This window comes from Pristiophorus japonicus, chromosome 7 (genome assembly GCF_044704955.1).
Source record: "Pristiophorus japonicus isolate sPriJap1 chromosome 7, sPriJap1.hap1, whole genome shotgun sequence".
In the NCBI taxonomy this organism is placed as follows: domain Eukaryota; kingdom Metazoa; phylum Chordata; class Chondrichthyes; family Pristiophoridae; genus Pristiophorus; species Pristiophorus japonicus.
In genome coordinates, this window is record NC_091983.1 from 17,610,392 (window position 1) to 17,632,648 (window position 22,257).

General features: G+C 42.5%; 1 protein-coding gene across 1 annotated transcript in view; it reads left to right on the forward strand.

Moving 5' to 3' along the window:
- Positions 1-22,257, forward strand: part of lmbrd1 (LMBR1 domain containing 1) — a 263,585-nt gene that overhangs the window by 46,740 nt on the left and 194,588 nt on the right. The window contains exon 3 of the mRNA XM_070884860.1: positions 1,845-1,908. Within this exon, the coding sequence (XP_070740961.1) occupies positions 1,845-1,908 (64 nt within the window). The remainder of the gene's footprint in view (positions 1-1,844; positions 1,909-22,257) is intronic.

A 22,257-nucleotide genomic window follows, 5' to 3' on the forward strand; every position in this document is an offset into this window, starting at 1 on the left:
CTCCCCCATCCCCTCCCACTTCTCCCCCAATCCCTCCCACTTCTCCCCCAATCCCTCCCACTTCTCCCCAATCCCTCCCACTTCTCCCCCCAATCCCTCCCACTTCTCCCCCAATCCCTCCCACTTCTCCCCAATCCCTCCCACTTCTCCCCCAATCCCTCCCACTTCTCCCCAATCCCTCCCACTTCTCCCCCAATCCCTCCCACTTCTCCCCCAATCCCTCCCACTTCTCCCCCAATCCCTCCCACTTCTCCCCCAATCCCTCCCACTTCTCCCCCAATCCCTCCCACTTCTCCCCCAATCCCTCCCACTTCTCCCCCAATCCCTCCCACTTCTCCCCCAATCCCTCCCACTTCTCCCCCATCCCTCCCACTTCTCCCCATCCCTCCCACTTCTCCCCCATCCCTCCCACTTCTCCCCCATCCCTCCCACTTCTCCCCCATCCCTCCCACTTCTCCCCCATCCCTCCCACTTCTCCCCCATCCCTCCCCACTTCTCCCCCATCCCTCCCACTTCCTCCCCATCCCTCCACTTCTCCCCCATCCCTCCCACTTCTCCCCCATCCCTCCCACTTCTCCCCCATCCCTCCCACTTCTCCCCATCCCTCCCCCCATCCCTCCCCCCCATCCCTCCCACTTCTCCCCCCATCCCTCCCACTTCTCCCCCATCCCTCCCCCCCATCCCTCCCCCCATCCCTCCCCCCATCCCTCCCCCCATCCCTCCCCCCATCCCTCCCCCCATCCCTCCCCCCATCCCTCCCCCCATCCCTCCCCCCATCCCTCCCCCCATCCCTCCCCCCATCCCTCCCCCCATCCCTCCCCCCATCCCTCCCCCATCCCTCCCCCCATCCCTCCCCCCATCCCTCCCCCCATCCCTCCCCCCATCCTCCCCCCATCCCTCCCCCCATCCCTCCCCCCATCCCTCCCCCATCCCTCCCCCCATCCCTCCCCCCATCCCTCCCCCCATCCCTCCCCCCATCCCTCCCCCCATCCCTCCCCCCATCCCTCCCCCATCCCTCCCTCCTCCCCCTCCCTCGCTGTCAGAAACACAGACACTGACAGACAGAGAATGAGAGACACACAGACAGACAGAGAGATAGAGACACACGGAGGGGGGCATCCCAGTACGCTGTTGGAGACCTCCCGGTGCTGCAGTCGGTAAGTAGAAAATGTTTTATTTATTGATTTAAAAAAAACATTATTTCTTACTAATTTTTTTTGATTGATTTATTGGTTTATTTATTGATGTATTTATCATTTATTATTGATGATGGCTCTTTATTTGTAAAACTGAAGTGTTTAATGTTTGTAAACTTCCCTTTAAACACCCCCCCCCCCACCATTCCCTTCGCCTGACTTGTAACCTACGCCTGATTTTCTAAAGTGTAGACAGGGTTTTTTCGAGCGTACAAAAATCTTCACTTACTCCATTCTAAGTTAGTTTGGAGTAAGTTTTCACTCACGAAACTTTGAAATCAGGCGTAAGTGGCCGGACACGCCCCCTTTTGAAATAAAAGTTCTGTTCCAAAGTGAAACTGTTCTAACTGACTAGAACTGGAGCAAACTAAATGACGAGAATTCCGATTTCTAAGATACTCCGTTCTACACCAGTTGCTCCTAAAAATCAGGAGAAAATCATGTGGAAACTTGGGGCCAAAATGTGGTGCACTCTTTGACTTTACATAGGTTTGCAAATGCATTATATAACCATATCATTAAATTGAAAGCCTTAATGATTTATCAGACAGTAAAGTGTTAATGGAAACTATTGTATCTATACAAAATGAGGTTTTACCAGAGCAACTCGTAGCTCCCAATAACCTCCCATCTGATTTTTTTTTTAAGGAATGGGCAGCAGATAACATCACAAGGCAGAATATTGAAGACACTATATTATACGGATATTACAGTAGGTATTTTGTTTTTTTAATTGTTTTAGCAAATGTAATTTTGTAACCTACTTGGCCACGTTCAACAATGTCGGTAGTGATTTTTCTGATGGTCGTCATTAAGAAGAATTCTAAGAAATGTTTGTTTTGTGCTTCCATCTGTTTGTTCCTTTTCTCCTGCAGTATCCTTGGTGTACACAAATTCTCTTATTTTAGAATTCCTTCCAGCAATAAAGCTATTGTACATATTGAAAGGTATTTCTGAAACAATAGTATTAACTTGAATTTAGATTTTTGAAAGTTACGTATACTGTCCCTTCGTTGCTCCATGCCCTTGGTATTGGATTACTGGAGCTTAACTTGACCAGATTCTGATGACTGGTGGCTCAAATGATCAGCTGTGAAGCAGGGGAGAAAGCAGTCTTAGACTTGGTGTTGTGTAATGACCAGGTGTTGATCAAAGTTGGAGAATAGCTAGTGACCATAACATGGTAGAATATAGAAAAAGACTTACTTTCAGGAAAGCAGACTTCGAGGGGATGAGGAAGGAGTCCTCTTGAATAGGGTAAATACAGCGAGGAAGATGTCATTGGGAGATTGCAAACCAAATACCTTTCATTGGATAAAAAGTACAGTTCTTGCCAAATGGGCAATAAGAGAAGTAATAGAAAAACCAATGAAGAGATTCAAAAAATAACATGCATCACTGAATACAGACCATGATTAAGGCCACCGAATAAGTTTAAATTCCTTTTCATTATATTAGAATTCTGGAATTTTATTAGTGCTTTAGGATCATGATTTTTGCTGGCAACTAGTCTTCACAAAGTTCTTGTCCATCGTGGCAGCCAGTACAAGGGTACCTTCATGTTTGCCCTCACAATCTATATTGCACAAATCTTGATCCAACAAGTCAGTGGCAGGGCATGCTTGCTGATTCTCCATCAAAATTTCTAAATTCGGCACTGCAAAAATTGCATATTTGTATACTTTAGTGTTTTTACAACTGAAGGAACACTGGCTCTAGCTGCAGCTTAAGTCATGAATGTTCAAGTTCCATTGTACTCCAGCTGTAACTATTTCTTTTCATAAGTACATAAGAAATAGGAGCAGGAGTAGGCCATACGGCTCCTCGAGCCTGCTCCGTCATTTAATACGATTATGGCTGATCCAATCATGGACTCAGATCCACTTCACTGCCCACTCTCCATAAACCCTTATTCCCTTATCGGTTAAGAAACAGTCTATTTCTGTCTTAAATTTATTCAATGTCCCAGCTTCCACAGCTCTCTGAAGCAGCGAATTGCACAGATCCACAACCCTCTGAGAGAAGAAATTTCTCCTTATCAGTTTTAAATGGGAAGCCCCTTATTCTAAGATCATGCCCTCTACTTCTAGCCTCCCCTTCCAGTGGAAACATTCTCTCTGCATCCACCTTGTCAAGCCCCCTCATAATCTTATACGTATGCCATGTGAAGGTATTTGGCTTCAGTTTTCACAGAATAACAAACTGAATTGTGGAGTACAAGCCCAAATATCTCCTTATGTGGTTCAGTGTCAAATTTTGTTTGATAACGCTCCTGTGGAGCGCTTTGGGACATTTTACTATGTTAAAGGCGCTATGTAAATACTGGCTGTTGCTGCAAGATGTACGATGTGGCAAGTTTTCTTGAAAAAGTTAAGTAAGAAATATCGGATAAGCTTTACTGTGTGAAAACATTAAAACACCATCACAATAACAAAATCCCTTTGCTGGGTACTTTTAAATTTACCCATAATATCTCCTATTTCAAATTTGCACATCATTGCTTGCAGCTGCTGCATTATTCCCTTACTTACCATTACTTTGAATGTTTCAAAATCTAAAAAGAATTCCTTCCCATTGTATAAATGCAAATATACCACTTAAATTTGAAAATTATATAGGTATTGCACTAGTATAATTCACAAACCCAACAGCATTCACTAGATTTGTGACTTTTAACAGCCTGCTCCAGTAGTGTCGTCGTGGGATCCCATGCACCATCATCTCTTACCAGTGTTAGATAATGGTTGTCTTCAATCTTTGAGTCTAACTGAACGCCACCTTTTATCTGACTTAATGAAAACTTAGAGCTTCTTTGTGTTACTTCCTTGTACTCATTTATTTTCTCTGCTGCTTACTTTTCAGGAAGTTGAAGTATGCTTCCAGAAAGAGGCTAATTTAAGTAGCGAGGGAAAGACATCGGGGTAATTTTGACTTGGGCGATATTGATTCAGCTGCCCGTTATACATCTCTCCCGATTTTCATTTCCATTGAAGGCAGTGGAATCGGAAGAGATGTGTAACGGGCGTGGCTGAATCAATATGGCCCATTTTACACCTTAACCCAAAGCCAAAATTACCCCCATATTACCCAAATTTCTAAAGCGACAGGGTCCCAGTGGTTGTTCCACGTCAGCATTTCCATTTGTTTGTGAAATTTTAAACCACTGCACGAGTGAAGTCTCAATCCCTCCAAGTTTTTCAAGAATTTTTCGAGATTTAAAAAAAACTTTATATTAAATTGATTTTGTTTTCCTTCCTTTTCCTTTCTCTCTCTTATCTCTCTCACTCCAATCGTTCTTTTCCTCTCATTATTTCGCTTTCTGTACCTGATTTGACATTGAACTCACCCACTTTACTTCGCCTTCCTTCTTAGTCCTTGCACTGTTTATTTTTCAATCCTCAATCTGATTGGTTGAGGAGATAAGATACCCTGTTGCTTCCCCTGTTCACACAGGTCCCTGTTGCCCTCCCTGTACCATTATCAGCACACACTTTCAGCAAGTGGCCAATTTTTTTGACCAGAAGGGTGCAGGAAAAAATCTTAACTAATGACGGATACCCTGCTACAGCAAAATGTGGTCCATAAACTTTGATTTTGACTTTAAATGTTATTTAACCCTTTTCTATCCTATGCTGGACTCGAGCCAGGCCCAAATCATATTTTGGGCAAACCATACAATGGATGACATTCCTTTTAAGATATCTTGCAAGGCAGTGTTGACTAAAGTGGCCAATTCACTAAATATATTCAAAAAGGAGTTAGATGAGGTCCTTACTACTAGGGGGATCAAGGGGTATGGCGAGAAAGCAGGAATGGGGTACTGAAGTTGAATGTTCAGCCATGAACTCATTGAATGGCGGTGCAGGCTAGAAGGGCCGAATGGCCTACTCCTGCACCTATTTTCTATGTTTCTATATTCCTGCATTGCATGAGTTCTGTGCATATGTTGGAACAGCAATCCATTTTTGTGTGTGTATCTTGCGTCATAACATCGAAGGTACTTAAGCTCATCATTTCCATCTTCTTGCTGTTAATGTCCACGTCTGTCTTCGTTCTGCTCCTCTTAATACAACAGATACAGTGGTCTTCAGGAAGATGTTATTGAAGTCCTGATTTGATCATTTACTCGCCCCGTGTGTATGAGGTTAATGGATTTGTGCAGTGCTGCGAGCTGAACCTAGCTTGAAACAGAAGGCTGAATGCTCTGCTCGGATGATGGTTGGTATTGAGTAGCTTGTGTGTAGTAACCGAGCCGTGGTGAGAAGATTGAAATGGAAGTGTTTGCAGTGTGGCTCACGGTGGGCACCCTTGGGAAAATAATGGAATGGATCAGAGGTGGGAAGAGACAATATAAAGGTGAAAGCAGAAATACTGAGCAATATGAATGGAACAGTGACATCAACATAAGAACATAAGAACATAAGAACATAAGAATTAGGAACAGGAGTAGGCCATCTAGCCCCTCGAGCCATTCAATAAGATCACAGCTGATCTGGCCATGGACTCAGCTCCACTTACCCACCCACCCCCCGGAACCCTTAACTCCCCCATTGGTTAAAAATCTATCTATCTGTGACTTGAATACATTCAATGAGCTAGCCTCAACTGCTTCCTTGGGCAGAGAATTCCACAGATTCACAACCCTCTGGGAGAAGAAATTCCTTCTCAACTCGGTTTTAAATTGGCCCCCCCGTATTTTGAGGCTGTGCCCCCTAGTTCTAGCTTCCCCTACCAGTGGAAACAACCTCTCTGCCTTATCTTGTCTATCCCTTTCATAATTTTAAATATTTCTATAAGATCACCCCTCATCCTTCTGAACTCCGAGTAAAGACCCAGTCTACTCAATCTATCATCATAAGGTAACCCCCTCATCTCCGGAATCAGCCTAGTGAATCGTCTCTGTACCCCCTCCAAAGCCAGTATATCCTTCCTTAAGTAAGGTGACCAAAACTACACGCAGTACTCCAGGTGCGGACTTATCAATACCCTATACAATTGCAGCAGGACCTCCCTGCTTTTGTACTCCATCCCTCTCGCAATGAAGGCCAACATTCCATTCGCCTTCCTGATTACCTGCTGCACCTGCAAACTAACTTTTTGGGATTCATGCACAAGGACCCCCAGGTCCCTCTGCATCTCAGCATGTTGTAATTTCTCCCCATTCAAATAATATTCCCTTTTACTGTTTTTTTTCCCAAGGTGGAAGACCTCACACTTTCCGACATTGTATTCCATCTGCCAAACCTTAGCCCATTCGCTTAACCTATCCAAATCTCTTTGCAGCTTCTCTGTGTCCTCTACACAACCCGCTTTCCCACTAATCTTAGTTTCATCTGCAAATTTTGTTACACTACACTCTGTCCCCTCTTCCAGGTCATCTATGTATATTGTAAACAGTTGTGGTCCCAGCACCGATCACTGTGGCACACCACTAACCACCGATTTCCAAGCCGAAAAGGACACATTTATCCCGACGCTCTGCTTTCTGTTAGCCAGCCAATTCTCTATCCATGCTAATACATTTCCTCTGACTCCGCGTACCTCTATCTTCTGCAGTAACCTTTTGTGTGGCACCTTATCGAATGCCTTTTGGAAATCTAAATATACCACATCCATCGGTACACCTCTATCCACCATGCTCGTTATATCCTCAAAGAATTTCAGTAAATTAGTTACACATGATTTCCCCTTCATGAATCCATGCTGCGTCTGCATGATTGCACTATTCCTATCTGGATGTCCTGGTATTTCTTCCTTAATGATAGTTTCAAGCATTTTCCCCACTACAGATGTTAAACTAACCGGCCTATAGTTACCTGCCTTTTGTCTGCCCCCTTTTTTAAACAGAGGCGTTACATTAGCTGCTTTCCAATCCGCTGGTACCTCCCCAGAGTCCAGAGAATTTTGGTCGATTATAACTAATGCATCTGCTATAACTTCCGCCATCTCTTTTAATACCCTGGGATGCATTTCATCAGGACCAGGGGACTTGTCTACCTTGAGTCCCATTAGCCTGTCCAGCACTATCCCCCTAGTGATAGTGATTGTCTCAAGGTCCTCCCTTCCCACATTCCCGTGACCAGCAATTTTTGGCATGGTTTTTGTGTCTTCCACTGTGAAGACCGAAGCAAAATAATTGTTTAAGGTCTCGGCCATTTCCATATTTCCCATTATTAAATCCTCCTTCTCATCATCTAAGGGACCAACATTTACTTTAGTCACTCTTTTCTGTTTTATATATCTGTAAAAGCTTTTACTATCTGTTTTTATGTTTTGCGCAAGTTTACCTTCGAAATCTATCTTTCCTTTCTTTATTGCTTTTTTAGTCATTCTTTAAAATTTTCCCAATCCTCTAGTTTCCCACTAACCTTGGCCACCTTATACACATTGGTCTTTGATTTGATACTCTCCTTTATTTCCTTGGTTATCCACGGCTGGTTATCCCTTCTCTTACCGCCCTTCTTTTTCACTGGAATATATTTTTGTTGCGCACTATGAAAGAGCTCCTTAAAAGTCCTCCACTGTTCCTCAATTGTGCCACCGTTTAGTCTGTGTTTCCAGTCTACTTTAGCCAACTCTGCCCTCATCCCACTGTAGTCCCCTTTGTTTAAGCATAGTACGCTTGTTTCTAACACAACTTCCTCACCCTCAATCTGTATTACAAATTCAACCATACTGTGATCACTCATTCCGAGAGGATCTTTTACTAAGAGGTCGTTTATTTTTCCTGTCTCATTACACAGGACCAGATCTAAGATAGCTTGCTCCCTTGTAGGCTCTGTTACATACTGTTCTAAGAAACAATCCCGTGTGCATTCTATGAATTCCTCCTCCAGGCTACCCCGTGCAATTTGAGTTGACCAATCGATATGTAGGTTAAAATCTCCCATGACTACTGCCGTTCCTTTTTCACATGACTCCATTATTTCCTTGATTATTGCCCGCCCCACCGTGAAGTTATTATTTGGGGGCCTATAAACTATGCCCACCAGTGACTTTTTCCCCTTACTATCTCTAATCTCCACCCACAATGATTCAACATTTTGTTCATTAGAGCCAATATCGTCTCTCACAACTCCCCTGATATCATCCTTTATTAACAGAGCTACCCCACCTCCTTTCCCTTCTTGTCTATCTTTCCGAATCGTCAGATACCCCTGTATGTTTAATTCCCAGTCTTGGAACCATGTTTCTGTAATGGCCACCAAATCATATCCATTTGTAATGATTTATGCCATCAATTCATTTACTTTATTTCGAATGCTGCGTGCATTTAGGTAGAGTGTTTTAATCCTAGTTTTTAAACCATGATTTTTAGTTTTGACCCCTCCTGCAGCCCCTTTATATTCAGTGGCCCTTTTTGTTTTTTGCCTTGGGTTTCTCTGCCCTCCACTTTTACTCATCTCCTTTCTGTCTTTTGCTTTTGTCTCCTTTTTGTTTCCCTCTGTCTCCCTGCATTGGTTCCCATCCCCCTGCCATATTAGTTTAACTCCTCCCCAACAGCATTAGCAAACACTCCCCATGGGACATTGGTTCCGGTCCTGCCCAGGTGCAGACCGTCCGGTTTGTACTGGTCTCACCTCCCCCAGAACCGGTTCCAATGCCCCAGGAATTTGAATCCCTCCCTGCTTGCACCACTGCTCAAGCCACGTATTCATCTGCGCTATCCTGCGATTCCTACTCTGACTAGCACGTGGCACTGGTAGCAATCCCAAGATTACTACTTTTGAGGTCCTACTTTTTAATTTAGCTCCGAGCTCCTTAAATTCGTCTCGTAGGACCTCATCCCTTTTTTTTACCTATGTCGTTGGTACCAATGTGCACCAAGGCAACTGGCTGTTCTCCCTCCCTTTTTAGAATGTCCTGCCCCCGCTCCGAGACATCCTTGACCCTTGCACCAGGGTGGCAACATACCATCCTGGAGTCTTGGTTGCGGCCGCAGAAACGCCTATCTATTCCCCTTACAATTGAATCCCCTATCACTATTGCTCTCCCACTCTTTTTCCTGACCTCCTGTGCAACAGAGCCAGCCACGGTGCCATGAACTTGGCTGCTGCAGCCCTCCCCTGATGAGTCATCCCCCTCAACAGTACTCAAAGCAGTGTATCTGTTTTGCAGGAGGATGACTGCAGGGGACCCCTGCACTACCTTCCTTGCACTGCTCTTCCTGCTGGTCTTCCATTCCCTATCTGGCTGTGGACCCTTCACCTGCGATAAGACCAACTCACTACACGTGCTACTCACGTCATTCTCAGCATCGTGGATGCTCCGGAGTGAATCCACCCTCAGCTCTAATTCCGCAACGCGGTCCGTCAGGAGCTGGAGGCGGATGCACTTCCCGCACACGTAGTCGTCAAGCGCACAGGAGCAGGCAGAGAGGGGAGGAAACCATGACATGATCTGTAACTTTGTGCCCAAATTGTTTATGACATTGAACTAGGTCAAACAGAATATTTTTCTTCCCTTCTGTCCACGGCACTGCCCCCTCCCGCCCCCCCAACCACACCCTTCACCTTCACAACACTACAAGATAACCAGAAATAATCGCGCTCATCTATGTACTTAGTCTATACTTGGGGAAACTTAGTCCACCACAGTAACTGTACACTTGAAATCATTTCTATGTTGGGGCCACTGTAATGGCAGGTAGCATGTTTGTGATTGTCGACTCATTGGATAAGAGAATGTTTTTAGCATCTTTAGTTTAAGATTTTTTGTGATCATCCTTCTCAGCCCTGCACAGCTAACAGCCCAGAGCATTATAGAGCGCATAAATGGAAGGATATGTAGATTTTACTAAAAGGTCACTCTCCCCATTAGACAAATCTCACATTTAATTTGACATAAGAAAGGCGTATTTTCCTTTCTAGCAATCTCCGCACCTGCTTCTTATTTACAGCGGTATATTTCTATTGTACTATTTCTTTCTCCCACCTCCCCCAGCCCCTGGGTTTGAGATCATATTTTTTCTTTTCATTTTGGATAATGGTGTGCAATGGTTGCTTTCCTGTCCAAAGCAGATTATTAGTTTAGCTCACTGCCACATAGCTTCTGTTAATATCTGCTTGGATTCACTTCTACTTGCTGCCTCACTGACAAAAACATATTACTATATGCAAAATAGAAGCCAGCAAAACTTACCTCCAATACTCCTAAAGTAAAAATTCAATAAAACATTCATTTGTGTGTTATTTTCATGAACATTGCTTCTGCTATATTTGCTACCATAACAGTTTGGTATTCTGCCAGTAGATGGAGGCAAAGTGCTTCTTAGAAATGCTGGTTACTGAGGTGTATAAAATACGTCTGGTTGCAATGAAAATTTTCCTTCCTATTGCTGGTCACTACATCAGAACTGTAGTACGATAGTGGGCACCAAATTTACAAACATGGACATGGTCCCATACCCACTGGAGACAACTTATAAACCTTGCAAAACTGTTTTTGTAAATGACTTTGGTTTTCTGCAAATCTGTTTATTCTGGATGAAAACCACCTGGCTAGTCCAGTGGCCATGACAGCATTATATGATGTAAAGCACATGTTCATTTACATCAAAGCCTCTCTTATTGTGGAGAGATTTGGTTTTAATGCTTGCATTAGTTCCTAAATTTGATCTTGGTATGTGAGGATGACTTGCTTCCTGATGTAGCACAATGTTGTCACTAGGATTTCAGTGAAGAACTGCAGGACTTGTGAAATTTTCATACGGCGTACATTTTACATTGGATTTACAATGTGATTGGGTTATATATTTTTGTCCTTCCAAATGTTAGTTATATCAGAATTTTGAATGATAAAACTGGATAGGCTGGAGGACAGGTTGTGGTGGCAGTAGAGACGTTGAATTTATAACATCCCACAAGATGTGCATTAGTACCATTGCTACCAATCCATAACACCAAAGCATCTCTTGTATGCTGTAACTACATGTTAAGATAAAATGATACTTTCTTCATTCTTGTCAGGTTGTGATTGAGGTTGTTTTGTTAACGGAGTACATTCCCTATACGTGCTTCATCAGGTTTCGTGAATAGGAACACCTTCCCAATTACTTTAGAGGTTCCCTCCTTTCCCGCATCCTCACCCTAGCCCCAACCACACCCATTTCTGATCTCAAAATTGATTATTAAGTTTCCGGCAGGCAAAAATCCCTCGTTAATTACAGCTCAAGAGCATTGACTTGGCAAGGAAAGAGGATAAGACATCACTTTTGCAAATTGCCACAACTGCTAGCTGCTATTCTACATCTTGTAAATTGTCAAAAATTGTTCAGGTCTTTTTCTTTATGGGTAAAATCTAAAACTAATTGGAATGATGGTAGTGCCTAAATTCAATTACATTTTCTTGATTCTTCTCCCACTCGTTCACTTACTGGAGATTTCAAAAGATCAGTAGTTCTGACAGTAATTCTTTCTTTGCTATCGTGAGCAATGGCAAGCTTTTTTTGGCACCTCCCGTTTATTAATAACAGCTTAGCAGAATGTCGTGTACTGGCTACAATTCTGGTCTCAAAGGAACAATTCCCTGTGTGGCTGTGTGAAGAACAAGGAATAATGATGCAGCTGGTGAGACTTGATAGTATCCTCATTTTAGAGAATAGTTTCCCTGCAAGATCTACCACCTGTTCTATCCCCAACCTGCCATCTTTTCGATATCGTGTATTCAGAGAGTGCCTTCTCTATCAAATGCTCAGTTTAGTACAATGCTGCATTAGTGGGCGGTACAGTTGTGCTGTTCTCTTGGATCAAGGTTGGGGTGAAAATAGTGTGAACTTTCTTTGAAAACTTAGATACATTTGTCTTGCTGTTGCGATAAAATTTTACAGATTACATGAACATATTCTATTCTGCTGCAGCTCCTGTAAAGCAGTGTTATTCAATAGAAATTGCTCCAGCGACACCGTTTTAGCCATATGCACTCATTTTAGTAGCTAACGCCTACACCTTGAATACACTCGCACAGTACAGGAAAATGTACTTCACGTGTATATTTATATAAACACATGCCAACTACAGTAACCAAAGGAAGTATAGCGTGCAACAATCAAAAAATACTCGCACACTCTACTTTTCATCGTGGCATTTTACCACCAAATGCACAAAGTTTAAATTCACATGTAGACACCATGCCAATGTGTATTGAGATCATATGCCCAACGATGGTGTTTATTACTCAAGCTTTAGTTAATAATTGGAAATGCAGTTTACCATATCTGGATTCCCAATTAGCCACGCTGGGCTAGTGGCTAATTTATTGGTCAACATTGTTATAAAGCTACATAAATCCACTCATAACCTGTTTAATCATAATATATCAACTTTTTGGATGCAGAATGTGCATTCAGTTGATGGCTGAACCAAAACATGCCATGTCACTTCTGTGTATCTGAATTCTCGATACACTCATCTTGCTTAGTAGTTGGAAGAAGATTAGTGAGGCAATATATAGCAACGTCCGAAATCCGGCAACCTCGGGACAGGGACCGTGCCGGTTTTCGGATTTTTCCAGATTTCGGACAAGAAAATCAATACGTCCGAAATATGGAATCCTTGGGACTGAGATGGTGCCGGTTTTCAGATTTTTCCGAATTTTGGACCTCGCTGTTGGCGCTCCTCATCGCCTGATCCTCAGCTCCTCGCCATCCGCCGATTCCCGCCAATTCTCACCGCCCCGGCACTGCGTTTTTATACCGGCTTCTGGGTCCCTCGCCGCCCGATGTCGCCATCTTGGCTGCCTCAAAAATGTCCGATTTTGGACAATTTGGTTTTCGGATAGCCGGATTCTGGACGTTGTACCTGTATATTCATGAATGGCTGGCTTTTGCTCATTCAATTAAAAAAAATTGAGTAGGATAATTATCCAAGATATTATACTCTAGGTATAGAGAAGGGGTTGGCAGTATGTTTCGAGGCTATGGGGTGATACTGAAATTCTAGAGGAAGGTTAAATCATTCAAAATGGTCCCCATTTAAAATCACCTTTTTATCTTCTACAGTCCTGGAGATGTTGCATCCTAGATTAAGGCCAGGTTGATCTTGCCTTCTAATTGCTTGGTAGCCTGTTTCTGAAATCGGAAGTCTTGACGATTTGAAATCTGGATGCTATGCTAGGGAAGTTACAAGATACAGTTGCTCTGGAGAAAGCAACCTTTTTGGTCCAGTCTTCTCTGAGGCAGTCCCTCGGAGTCGAGATTGATATGTGGTCCAATAAATATTTGATGGTGTGATGACCCTGTATAGTGTTTTTGTCTTGTCTGGATATAGGTCACTTCCAACCTCCTTTATGTGACCGATCTATTGTTCGACTGTTCACCACCTTTCTGCTCTACCTCAATCATGACTCTTTTCTTCCCCTCTTTTGTAATTTTAGTTAACGGAAAGGTGCATTGTTCAATGTTCTACTTCTCTCTTTGGAAGAATTGATCATTCATTTGCACATTTTTAAAGTATTTCATCTGGTTCATGTCAGTACCTTCTCTTGAACATGTGACTTTCAAGGCATCACAACTCGAAGTCGCGTGTTCATAAAATCAAAAATCACGATTGTCAATTTAACAGATGTGATATAAAACCTATCCGGTTCTGACAAAGGGTCTACATCTGTAACATTAACTTGTCTGTTCTTTCCGCAGGTGCTGAATCACCTGCTGACTGTTTCCAACAATTTCTTTTTTTGTACATGTATGCCCATTCATCAAAATTCTTCCTTTTTTTAAAAAAAAACCTTTCTAGAACTTATTAAGTGAGACATTAACTGGATTGGTAGGGTGGCTGCATAACTAATATTTTTTATTCTCATATCCTCTTTGCTACTGCAAGTACTGACGCTAAAAGAAGTCTTTGTAATTTTCATATGATGGAAATAAGCATTTGATGGAAAAAAAATAGATGCCCACCTTTGCTAGGACAATTTCATCTGAAAAAGGAGATGTGAACATTCAATGGAACTTTAAAGAAGCTTTAATAAAAAACACATCGGGAACTACTTTTGCTGCAGTGCTGGAAAGTAACCAGCTAGTTTAATTGCTGATGAACAAGGATGACTTAGAATAGCAGTTTTATGTTCATGATTAAATTTTTAATTAGTTTGAGAGTCTTACACAGATTATAGTTGTATATTTTGCATGGCCAGTGCTTTTGTCCATTTTTACTGTATTGATGTTTAAGTAATTTGGTACAGTTTCAATCGTGTCTGTTGTAAAATGAATTAAATGAAAACCGAGGGAAAACACAGCAGAACTGTCAGCTCAAGTGGATTATCTTGAGCGAGTCTAAGAGAAATAGTGTCAACATTTCGAAGAGAGAATATGATTAAACTCTGCAATTTTTTCTTCATAAGAACATAAGAAACAGGAACAGGAGTAGGCTATACGGCCCCTCGAGCCTGCTCCGCCATTCAATAAGATCATGGCTGATCTGATCATGGACTCAGCGTCACTTTCCCGCCCGCTCACCATAACCCCTTATCCCCTTATCGCTCATGGGTTCTAACTTGAAAGTGTGGCTAGCATGGCATAGCAGAGATCTGTGGAGAGATGGACACCCCCCTTTCTTGTCCTGGAAGTTTTCTGATTCCTGCAAAACAAATAAGTTCTTCACTGAACTGTGAAATACAGAGCGTTCAGTAATAGAGCCATTTACTGATTTCTCAGCTGAGATATCTAACCAGTGCAACTTCAGGCTGCATGCTTCAATAGTATTGTGTGATGTTTTACAACCATGCCACCTGATTTTTCTGCTCTTCTACTGAGAGTACAACAGATTTCTAGCTGAATGAGGGGATGTGGGATCATTATGATTGCTCATCCTGAGTAATTACTGATGCAGTGCTGTGTAAAGCTGGCCTATATTCGAAGAATATTAACCAACTGGGTGATGTAATGTCTGTGATACTGCTTTGGATCAGGTTCCTGCAGAGGATCTCAGCATTACTGAAAATTATGACCATGGTTGCAAAATATCTGATTTGAAATGCCCAACTTATAAATTTGTTGAATAAAAACATTTCTGGCTAGTACACAAAAGGCAGTCAGAGGAATTAATTTTGTTGATAATTTGGAGTTCTCTGCTGTGGGCCCTCTTGGAATTGTTGTCAAACTCTTGTGTTCCAAGCTGCACGTAGAAAATCATTGATCCGGATTTTGCAGCAGGGATAATGGTGAGGCTATCAGCGCTCACTGTTAATAAGGAGCAAATCCACATATGCGCAATTAAACATGGCAATCAGGAGGTTGCTGTCCAATTTGCTCTGACCCTCCACAAGCTTCTCTCCATCAGTACCTCGCCGAAAGACTCAGCATTCAAAAACACGAAGGGCTTGAAGTTGCGATAGTTAGCCAATAAACATATCAGAAAAAGTTGGGGCTTGTCCATTTTAGTGTAAGTGAATTGTTAATGGCGTGATAAGTCTTAATTACTACTAAGCAACCTCTCTGGCTCTGAAAATTTACTTTTACAAGTGTGAAGTCTCAATCTTCAGATTTTAATTATTGTTGGAGATTTTTTTTCAAAGTTTAAAAAAAAAAATGTTTGATCTTTTCTTTCTGCCTTTCTTATCTATCTCTTTCTCTCTTAACCCCATCTTTCTTTGCCTCTCTTTAATTCGCTTTCTGTACGCTTTATAACTTGCACTTCCTGGTTTAGACTCTGTCTACCTCAGTAAGGATTCTTCAATCTGCTTGGTTGAAGAGACACGCTGTTGCTTTCCCTGTTCACTCAGGTCCCAGGTAGGGGCGCGGGCTGTATCGAACTGCCGATGACAATAAGTTGCCGAGCAAAAGCCCACAAAAAGTCTGTGGGCAGCTGTTCCCCTCTGACCAAAAATCCTGGCCATTATTTCTCGCATTTAAAAGAAAGACAGACTTGCATTTATATAGCGCCTTTCACGACCACTGGACTTCTCAAAGCACTTTACAGTCAACGAAGTATTTTTGGAGTGTAGTCACTGTTGTAATGTGGGAAATGCGGCAGCCAATTTGTGCACAGCAAACTCCTACAACCAGCAATGTGATAATGACCAGATCATCTGTTTTTTTTGTTATGTTGATTGAGGGATAAATATTGGCCAGGACACCAGGGATTACTCCTCTGCTCTTCTTTGAAATAGTGCCATGGGATCTTTTATGGGACCCGAGAGGGCAGATGGGGCCTCTGTTTGTCTCATCAGAAAGACGGCACCTCCGCCAGTGCAGCACTGGAGTGTCAGGCTAGATTTATGTGCTCAGGTTCCTGGAGTGGGACTTGAACCGCAACTTCTGACTCAGGCGAGTGTGCTGCCCATTGAGCCACAGCTGACACTAAAGGCAGGATCTCATCTGGACTGAAAGCTATTTGATTTTAACCCACATGTATCAGCTACTTTTAAATGACAGGCAATGCTATTGGATGCTATTAGATGGATCAACGCAGCTCCCTGTAATTCTGCTAGTATTTCTCCAGATGAGTGCGCTACCCACTGAGCCACACTTGACACTCCTGTAGGTTGTACTGTCTTCAGCTGAGCCCAAAATATTATTCTTGTTCTCAAGTTGACTCTTGATTTTTCCACCTTTACTTGACTATATTAAAATATTTAATAATTTATTTCATCAGGCAATTCCAAGTTTGTCTATGTCTGCATCTTTTGGACCAGTGGTAAAACTGTTTTGTCTTAATACAGTCTCTAACATGAAACCACATTTTGCTTTTTCTTTCATGGAGGAAGGACTTGTGCTGCATCCAGCTTACTGATGGATTAATGTCATTATCCCAAACAGGGTTTGCAAAGCATGGTGATTTGATGTCTTGTCAGTAGATAACTAGTTGTTTGTGAATTTACCTGGATGTTATAGAGGCAGGGTAGATTTATGTACTGTCTGATCTCTAAATTCTACAATAGGTAGCTTCTAGATTAAGATCTCTTCATCAGTAACCTTAATATTACATGAATCAATGCAACCAAGGAAAAAACCTGTTTATTTGTGTATCTATTTTTTGTGCTCCATTGACACATTCTTTGCAAAAGCCTTTGACTGCAAGTCCAAGCAGGCCTAAGTAATTTGGGATACTATTTTGAGGTGCGAGAACAGTCTGTTATGTCTGTGCCCAGATTTCTCTGCATTCTGAAAACGTGCCTAATATTCTGTGGAAATTTATGTGGAATGGTTCTAATAATGTTTCTTGCCCTCTGGTGTAATTGAAGTCAGCTCTAGCATCATCCTTAAATGTGTGTATGGAAGCCATATCATGTCTGAGTCAAATCTTTTTCTCATCCAGTTCCCATGCATGCGGTTACCAGCCAGGATTGATCATTTAGTGAGTTTCTTTTCATCCAGCTCACTATCGAGGCTAATTATAGCATTCTTGCTGTCCTAGCTGAAGTTTGCTCACTTAGTAAACTATGTGGTTGAACAGAACACATTTCTGGTATGTATGAGCCACCAGGAGATATTGGAAAGATTTAAGAAGCACATGCAAATCCCAGGGATATTAACTAGACTTGCATGGTCAAAAAAACAGTCTGCCTTTTTGACCAAAGGAGAATTTGTTCAGGTTTAAAACATTCCCATCTGGGAGGCCAGTAAGGATCCTGAAAGGAAAATAAACTGATATCTCACCGCCTCCTCAGCCAAACTGTGACTCTTTGCACCTCTCAACTTTAAGAGAGAACTCCAGTGTGAGGGGAGGGGAATAGAGTGACGCAAAATAGTTGTTCTCGAATTAAATCTATTCATATAGATTATGAGGAGAAATTGTGCCCTCCGAGGTGCTGAGTCTGTGTAGACAGCATAGGGCCTGAACAACAGCTACCTTTGTACCTCAGCATGGCTAAGAGGCGATTGTACTCGGCTGGAAAAACATGCATTTTGCTGTAGTTAAACCAAGGTCCAAAATTTACAAGGGAATTTGAGCTGGGTTCTGTAATTTCTTTTTCAGCATCCTGATCTTGGAAAAAGATGACATCCTTGTAAGTTATCCAGACCATATGACTAGCAGACTGGCCATAGGTAGTTAAACTTGAGGATAGATCGTTAACAACTGCAGTTCAATAGCAGGGTGAATTGCTCTTGCAAATTACCAGCACTGGGGCTGAACTCGCCACCCCCCCCCCCCCCCCCCCGCCTCCCCTCCAAATCCCTGGAACTTTATTCTCGTCTGTATTGGTGTCCTCCTTATGGCTCAAGGCATGCATGAGTTAGGAAGGGAAAAATTAATCAGCATTCCCATTCTCAAATGCTAACCTGCTGGTGTTTGTTGATCATCATCATCATAGGCAGTTCCTCGAAGCGAGGATGACTCGCTTCCATGCCACAAAAAAGATGAGTTCACAGGTGTTTCAATGAAGGACCTGATATTCCAGGTCCTGAACTACATCCTGAAGGGTGGAAGATGCCTGTGCGTGGATTTTTTTAACGTGGGGTGGCCGTTGCACACCAGCCACCACACGGGCTTGACAGAGCTAGGTCTTGGTCCAGTAGCAAGGATTAACCAAGATGACTGGAAACCAGCTCTGCTGCACGGACCTATTGCGCACGCATATCGCTGTGTGGGCTGGCCCGTGCTGCCCCTGGGCCCCTGGCCCCGAACTCACGCCTCTCCTGGGCACAGATCACATCCCTCCACAGTCTCTCGCCGCTCCTGCTGTATCTGCCCACGCTCCAATCACTGACCTGGACGTTGATGATGTCACTCTTCGCTGCTGTCACCCTCCTGCACCTTATCAATATGCTGATGGGTTTTGATGAAGAGGGGTGGGAGGAGCATAAATGGCGGCATAGACAAATTGGGCTGAATGGCCTGCTTCTGTGCTGTAAACTCTAACTATGTTTAAGCATAGTTTCGGTTTAGCCTAGTGGTGATATTGTTGTGGTTGAATAATCTGTTGATGCACATTATTTAAGGAGGGATATACTTGCATTGGAGGCAGTTCAGAGATTATCCACTAGGTTGATTCCTGAGATGAAGGGGTTGACTTATGAAGAAAGGTTGAGTAGCTTGGGCCTATACTTATTGGAGTTTAGAAGAATGAGAGCTGATCTTATTGAAACATATAAGATACTGAGGGGGGCTCGACAAGGTAGCTGCAGAGAGGATGTTTCCACTCGTGGGGGAATCTAGAACAAAGGGGCATAGTTTAAGAATAAGTGGTCGTCCATTTAGAACTGAGATGAGGAGGAATTTCTTCTCTTGAGAGTTGTAAATCTGTGGAATTCTCTGCCCCAGAGAGCTGTGGAGGCTGCGTCATTGAATACATTTAAGGTGGAGATACAGATTTTTGAATGATAAGGGGGTGAAGCATTATGGGGAGCGGGAAGGGAAGTGGAGCTGAGCCCACGATCAGATCAGCCACGATTTTATGAAATGGCGGAGCAGGCTCAAGGGGCCAAATGGCCGACTCCTGCTCCTATTTTAAATTCTTATGTCAAGGTTTGTGTGTAAATAAGGGTTGCATGGGTGGAATGCATGTGGAATTGAACTCTAGTATGAAGGGACAAAATTGCATGAAAACAGGATGATGCTACTATGCTCAAACTGCATTTATTTGACAGAATTTGACATCACTCTTCCCTCCTTCTGCATCCCACCCCACAACACATCCCAATTCCCACCCCGCCCATCACATCTAGTGGGAAAGAGGGCAGGGAGGGAGATGAAGGGGTTATTGGGTGCTTTGGTGGTGTGAGCTGTTCGCCTCTGAACACATTGCTGATTGGCTTCAGGCAGGAATGGTGCATTTTATTGCTGATGACTATTACTACCAGGATTATAATACTTAATAGTGCTGTCCTCTGACAAACTGACTTTGTAGGACAAAATGTCATCCATTTTGGTAATTGCAGATTAGCTAAACTCAAATTGATTGTAGGGTAAGCTGATCAGTATGGAACCTCTATCAATACCCATTCAGTGAGTTCTGGGTTTTTAACTTTTATGTACTGTCTGATCACTAACAGATGCACATGCAGGCTAACACACCAGCACTGTTCAGTGCCAGGCATTCACTGATCATTTAAAGACTGACGTTTTATTAACCAATACCACCAATGAAATGCATTGCATGGTCCAGTGCGTTAATGTGATAACAACTGGTCAAGAATTGCTCGTCACTTAATAAAATTCTTAATATTGAATTTTGGTCACTTTTTTTTCCCACTGAATTTGGCTGAAGGGTTCTGTACTGTGTCTGCTGATTTATCCTCCAAGCTTTTAAGTAAAATTGACTATCTCTGCAGCGAGGCAGTAAGACACTTGCAACTAGTTCATTCTGTTGATGGACAGTAATTGAAGCTTTCATTACTTTAGACTGAAGTGTTTCTGGTTTTCTCCATTAGCTCTTTTTACATGGCTACTGTACTCTATCCTATTAAAACTGAAAGGCCCACCTCTGCTTGGTATAATTATATGTCCTATGTTATGGTGCAATGTTAACCCATTTTAAACTAAACTCAAAATGCTTGAAATACACAGCAAGTGAAAGAGAAAATCCAGATTGCTATTTTGGAGATCCGACATATAATCTGGGGAATTTTCCACTCTTTTTGAAGAGCCTATAGATTGTAAACTGTTGATTTTTGGCACCACTTGTTGATAATTTTAAAATAATGCTTGCATATAAGTGCTATGGCACAGAGACCAAAGTTGTATCTCCGGGACAGCAGTAGTTACAATTGGTCTTCATGCCCCTGGGCTTGAGAGGGAAGAATCAGCATGGGTTCCCACTACTAATCATTATCTGGTGACCTCTATGTGTGAGGATAGGATTAGGCACAGCTCCAATGTATGGCAAGGATGAAATAAGCTGCCAACACTCATTTGCCTTGGCTGACTTGCAAAGACTAGCCATGTGTGACGAAAGCCCATTGGGCTGTATCACACCGTGAGCCACTAGGATCAGGCGAGAATGGGAGAAGATTGAGGGCAGAAGGAAATGGCAGCAATATATTTGCTGCATTAACAAACACGACGAATGGATGGGAACTGGTAGCTTTGGGCATGAATTCAGCGCACGCTCTGTGTGTGATTTCAAATATTATTTTGGAAAGAGAGTTTTGGACTATTAACCAAGGGAAAATATCATAAGAGTACGACATTATCAGGAATATTGTCCCCTAGATGCAGTTTTGCTACTGTAGCCTCTTTTCTTTAAAAGCCTCTTTGTATTGGCACCAGAATTCTCATAAATATAACGCTTCAGGTCACTGTCACTCACAACAGTTTGACAGCTGCATTTGTATTGCAGTAAATTATGGCTGCGCTGTCGGACCCTTTCATATTGTGGTAAGTTTTCAGTTAATTCTGTTTGAGTTTCATTGAAAGAATTGGATTGAAAAGAGAATGTATTAATTCCATACATCTACCATCTGCAGAGAAGTGAATACAGTTTTCAGTGTAATTACAGTGTTAGATTTTAAAAAACAGTAATTTTATTTTATTGAGTTCACTCAGAATATTGTAGGCCTATTGCAGTGCTTTTTTTTCAAGTTGCTAATATGGACTGATGTGGAAAGTTAAATATTGGATGATTCCAGTGTTTTCAGAAACCAATCTTGTAAAAAGCACTATCACTTAAATCTGGGACTGAGCATTTACATGTGTAGAAAAAAAGGTTGCTACAGCTGTGATTTAAATTCCCATTAGTTCTCTGGAGAGATTGCAATTTCAAATGAACAGTTTCAGCACCCACCAGGTTGGAGTGAATCCTAAAAAGTTGGGGCCTAAATATAACTGGAAGGTCCTGCGTAAAGACAAACTGCCTGAATTATATTCCACTTGGACTTTCCTGTGGTGGGATGCACTCGAGTTGGCAACACCAGTTATCATGGAAATAGTATGATATTTGTAGCTAGGTTCTGGATCCATTTCCCAGAGTAAGTTTCTGTACATTATGTGGCAAATATAATGGTAGCTACTTTCAGATGTCCAGTGAATTAAGGACTCTTCTAGAAAAATCAGAATGTATGTGACCTGTCTTGTTTTCAACATTGTTTATTGTCTTTGAGAGGAGTTCAAATTCCGAATTTCATAAAGTAAAACCCAGTATGGAAGAGATCTTTTCACGATGGGCTGCCGTTCAGAATGGG